Here is a 5,076-nt window from a genome sequence, read left to right as displayed (position 1 = left end):
ATACCGATCAAATCGACATCAGGCAGTTTAATTTCAATCATTTCTTTTCACCTCCAGTGGTTAAGGCCACTGGGGGTTCTTCAGTGTTGGTGAGCAAGGTGTCATTTACAGTCCTGTTCCTTTCGATACTCCTCTCAAAGCCGTTGCTTTCTGAATAACATTACACATTATTGTCTTTACTTTGTGTTCTCCATATACATTGTACTCCTCCATCTTCGTATATTCAGCCAAATGATCTTCAAGCACTATATGACCAGCTTCCTAAGGTCTGTATCATAATGGGGGATTAGAATGGACATAATCCACTATGGGGTAGTAATCATACCAGCAGTAAGGGGACGAGTCCAGAAACGTATATTTCCAACAATGCTTTTTCCCTTTGAACGATAACTCTAAAACATAGTTACATTCTGGTACAGGTACATACTCTTTTCTTGATTTGACCATTACGGACTCTATGACTTGGTTGATGCATGTTATGGATCCAAATTGCGTGGGACCGCCTCCGTGGTCTAGTGGTAGAGCGTCCGCCTGGAGAGCGGAAGGTCCGGGGTTCGATACCCGACCGCGTCATTCTAAAAGACGTGAAAAGATAGTACTTGTTGGTACCCTGTCTGGCGCTCGGCATTAAGGGGCGAAAACAAGGACTGGTCGGCTTGGAGTCAAGATCCTGTGTCTGAGTGGGGTATTCATGTTAAACTGTGGGATGGTATCTCAGTGAGCTAGCACTATAAATCAGCATCAGTCGGGACTAGTACAAGCAGCCACACAAACACACACACACGCACATGAATGTCGCTATATAAGTGCAATAATCTTGGACGCGACGTTAAACCCCATTTCACCTCACCTCACCAAATTGCGTGGGTCAATGCTCATGATATTACTCGGGGGCACGAGAATCCCAGTCGTCTAATGCGTCGCGGTTCGCTGCGCAGAGGTGCGTCCCTTGGCCACGCCAGAAACCTATGATTGTTGGAATCCCGGTTCGCCCCGATTATGTTTCTAGGTTTGTCAGCACCATACCAGTGCTCATGGCTTTCAACGAAGTGGTAAACGTCCGAGACCTGCATCACGTTGGGCTTTCCTCCCAAATCATGCTGACACACCGTGATATAACTGGAATAATGTTAAAAGCAGACTTAAACCCAACTCTCTCACTCATGATATTAATCACTGGATTGTCTAGTCCAGACTCGATTATTACAGACCGCCGTCATATAGCTGGAATATTGCTGAGTGTGGCGTTAAACAGCAAACCAACCAACCATTACAGACTGTAATCTGTTGAATGAATTTGAGTGATGAGTCCACGATGACCTCTTTTCGAGTGACCACTTTCCATCCTTTCTAAAAACGTTGACCCCATCTGGTGTTCCTCTATGATCACGATGGAACTTTATGAAGACAAAGTGGCCTTTGTTTGGAATACTGTCCTCAAACACCTGATTTGTTTATCAACCGTTACGATCCTGATCATGTCCGAATACTCTCTGATGAACTTTGCAAAATTGTTGATGAATGTATTCCAAAGTCCTCTGCAATTCCACACATCCGTAAACCACAATGACTTCAAACAAACAAGCAAGGAAGGCACGGAAAATGGCTGAAAACGATTTCCGTTGCCATCCCCATGATCCATAATTTTAATACCGTCATTTTTTTTATTTCTACCTATATTCTAAATAAACGCCAACGTCTTGGCAAACTCATGTCTAAAATAAACATACAATGTCTAATGTATGGAACATTATTCAGAAAAATACAAGGTAAGAGTTCTAATTCCAGCATCCACCATTTCAAGAATGAGGATGTACAACTAACGGATAAATCTGATATTGCGAAAAAACTTGGTTAAACTGTGGCTAAAAATTCTTCCTCAACGAACTATGCAAAAGCAGCACTCAACAAATCTCTAACACCTCTTGTGATTATAAAACCACACTGATTATTAACCTAAGATGAGAGAACCACCCTATCAAGCATGTCCTGCTTAACTGTGTTGGATTTTTCCATCACAAGTGATAACTATTTCAAGGTTTCATCCATAAAGGATATTTTTTTTTGATCATATGTTTTGTATGAAATAAAAGACCTTTAAAATTGGTATGATGAATTTCTATCTGAGTTTGTAAGTGGCTATTTCCTCGAAGGGAGTTGAAGTAGTGTCAAATTATTGTTCCCCTGAGGGGATAACGTTTGTTCGTGTCATAAGAGTATTTTGCTTACTATTCCTATAAGCGTAGAATATTTGTAATTTCAATTGTGTGTAACATTACGTACAAACGCCAGCCGCTGAAGGCATGATGTAAATCTTGCTGTGGTCCATGCAGGTAGCAAAGGTACTGTAAATAAAGCGACAAAACGCTTTCAATATCCAATAGAAATCTCTGCATAAAGCAGATTCGATTGAAAAATTCCGACTATATCTTGAGCGTTTCTTAATGAATCACTAACAAATAGTTATGATACCTGGTATTCCCTGGTATGGTGATCTACCTTCAGTTTCTGGCGATCTACAGCCCTTTTTCATATTGTATTGTGGAATATAGTGATATCTTTTTATGGTTGTAAGCTAGTCTTAAGTATCAATCTGTGATATTCTAGTTATTTACTGTCCATCGATGACAGGTTTTTTATTTAGTCTTAATATATGTATACTTAATAAATAACTTCTCGTCATAACATGGCTGAAATATAGCCGATGTTACGTTAAATGTTAACTTACTCACTCACTCTGTATTAACCCCAGCTTTAATTTCAAATTTAATCGTATGTAAGTGTAGTAACGTCCGTGCCAGCACCAGGTTCATTTAAAAGCGTTGTCTGTGTAATTCCTTTGCACAAATTGAAGTGCATGCCACATATATTCTCAGGCAATGGCATTAATCAATTCGTTGGCAATACATTAATGCGTATTTACGTTGCACATACATTCCAGGGACATGACACATTTAAATGTTTCCGGTCTACTCATATTGCAGAAAGCAAAGAAACATACAGTACTTGTCACTAAAAAATATATTAACGGCGCTTTGGAAACACTGATTACTGAGCATTTAATAAAAGATTTTTTCCACGGCAATCTGTTGTCATTACCACCTCCATTATTTGTACGTAACTGCAGTAGGTGCTATAAAGAGATACTGCTTTGTCTAATGAAGGTGGGGACAAGTTTTACTATAGAATCATTAATATTAATCTGTTTACTTACATTTTCACTAATGGGTGTGCGCAAGGCGCCTTCCATTATTGATTGCTTAATCGTGTTGACTCGTATTCCAGTTCAAAGGTTCATTGTGATAATTTAAGCAAAATTACCAATGGATAAACACCTGCCTGACAATATCTGTCATTTGGAACATCACCACTGAACACTGAAATCATGTTTTACATGCCGGCTAAAATCCTTAACTTAGTCGTCATATTATTAATCGCCAGTACCTGTGATAGCACTGAGTCGACATTAGGAAGACTGAAGGCATATCTCCAAGGGGAAAGTGATGCTTATGGCATCAGTGTTGATCTCTCCGATGACAAACAGGTCAACATAAGTATGTTGCTGATGTCCATCTCCAATCTCAATGCTGCCGAGCAGATATTCACTTTCAGTGCTGGTATCCGCATGACGTGGCTCGACCAAAATCTGGCTTGGAACAAAACTGATTATGATAATATTACGGAAGTGACCGTCTCTGAGAACTTTGTATGGATACCGACCATTGCCATCCCTAACGGTATCGACAGTGCTACCTTGGCTTCAAAACAATCTCCAAAGATATCCAGTAATGGAATTGCATCACTTCAATTCCTTGAGAGTTTAAAGACCAGTTGTCAAATAGACATCACTCGGTACCCGTTTGATCAGCAGCGATGTAGCATCCTGTTCACGCCTGTAAATACTTTCGATCTTGGAGTTGACAGAACCGGTTCTATTATTACAGGATTACCTTCTTTCTTTATTGAGAACAATGAATGGGAGTTGGTTGACATACTTGCCAAGTACGCAGACGTCCAAATGAAACAGATATCAAGTCTGGTATCGTTTGAGTTCTTTTTGAAACGCAAGAGCATGTTCTATATAGTTAGTATCATCTTTCCTATGGCTCTTCTCTCTCTGCTCAACGCCTGTGTGTTCCTCCTACCAGCTGACTCCGGAGAGAAGATGTCCTACCTCATCTCAATATTTGTGTCCTATGCTGTGTTCATGAACTTCGTCAATGACTCGATCCCCAAGTCTGGAGACGTGTGTCGACTGTCTGTGTACCTGACCCTCATCCTCTGTCAGAGCTGCCTGGCTATCATCACCACTATGGCCACACTCAACGTCCGCAATAACGGCGTCTTATGTCAACCCAAGACGGATGTACAGACGGAACATGACAAAGTAAACACGAAAATCACTGAACGTCCGTATGTGAAGTCTGCGTCAAAGGTCCGCCGCGCAGACCACGTTTTTTTCGGGGTCTTCCTGCTTCTGGCACTGATGTCCCTGCTGGTGTTTTGTGTATAAGAAGGAACTTCGACGTCCGATCCCCCACTGTGTTATCATCACCACCACGGCCACACTCAATGTCCGCAATAACGGTTTCCTATTTCAGAACAAGACGGGTGTACAGCCAGCGAACGACAATGTAAAGACGAACAACGCTGAAAGTCTGCATGTGAAATCTGCCCAAGACGTCCGCCGCCCACATCACGTTTTGTTCGGGTTGTTTCTGCCTCTGGCACTGATGTCCCTACTGGTGTTTTGTGCATAGGAAGGAATTCGGCCGGATATCAATACCTGATTTTTCAAATGTGTAATTTGATTTTCAAATGTGGGATCCTTCAGTCATGTGTGTGAGACTCTATTGTTAACTGCAATGTAATTATTTGACACGTGGGCTGGCTTATAGTCAATATGTTGTGTTCCTCTTTTTGGAAAGTTACATTAAAGATATGTAAGACATGTCTAAATTGAATTACCTTGATGAATTAGGGACTGTTGTTCAACACGCAACCAGCATGATTCCAGTTATAATACGGCGGCCAGTAAATAATCTAGTCTGGTCCAGTCAAACCAGTGATTGGCAA

The 5,076-nt window shown here is 41.1% G+C and overlaps 1 protein-coding gene across 1 annotated transcript; it reads left to right on the top strand.

The window, feature by feature from the left end:
- The first annotated feature begins 3,394 nt into the window (after nt 1-3,394).
- Nucleotides 3,395-4,513, top strand: LOC124143635 (5-hydroxytryptamine receptor 3A-like). Its single transcript, XM_046512660.2, has one exon. The coding sequence runs from the start codon at nt 3,395-3,397 to the stop codon at nt 4,511-4,513; it is 1,119 nt and encodes a 372-aa protein (XP_046368616.2).
- Nucleotides 4,514-5,076: the final 563 nt, after the last annotated feature.

Source organism: Haliotis rufescens, unplaced genomic scaffold, assembly GCF_023055435.1.
Source record: "Haliotis rufescens isolate VD_foot unplaced genomic scaffold, xgHalRufe1.0.p SCAF_8, whole genome shotgun sequence".
In the NCBI taxonomy this organism is placed as follows: Eukaryota; Metazoa; Mollusca; class Gastropoda; order Lepetellida; family Haliotidae; genus Haliotis; species Haliotis rufescens.
This window is presented reverse-complemented; position numbering and strand designations above follow the sequence as displayed.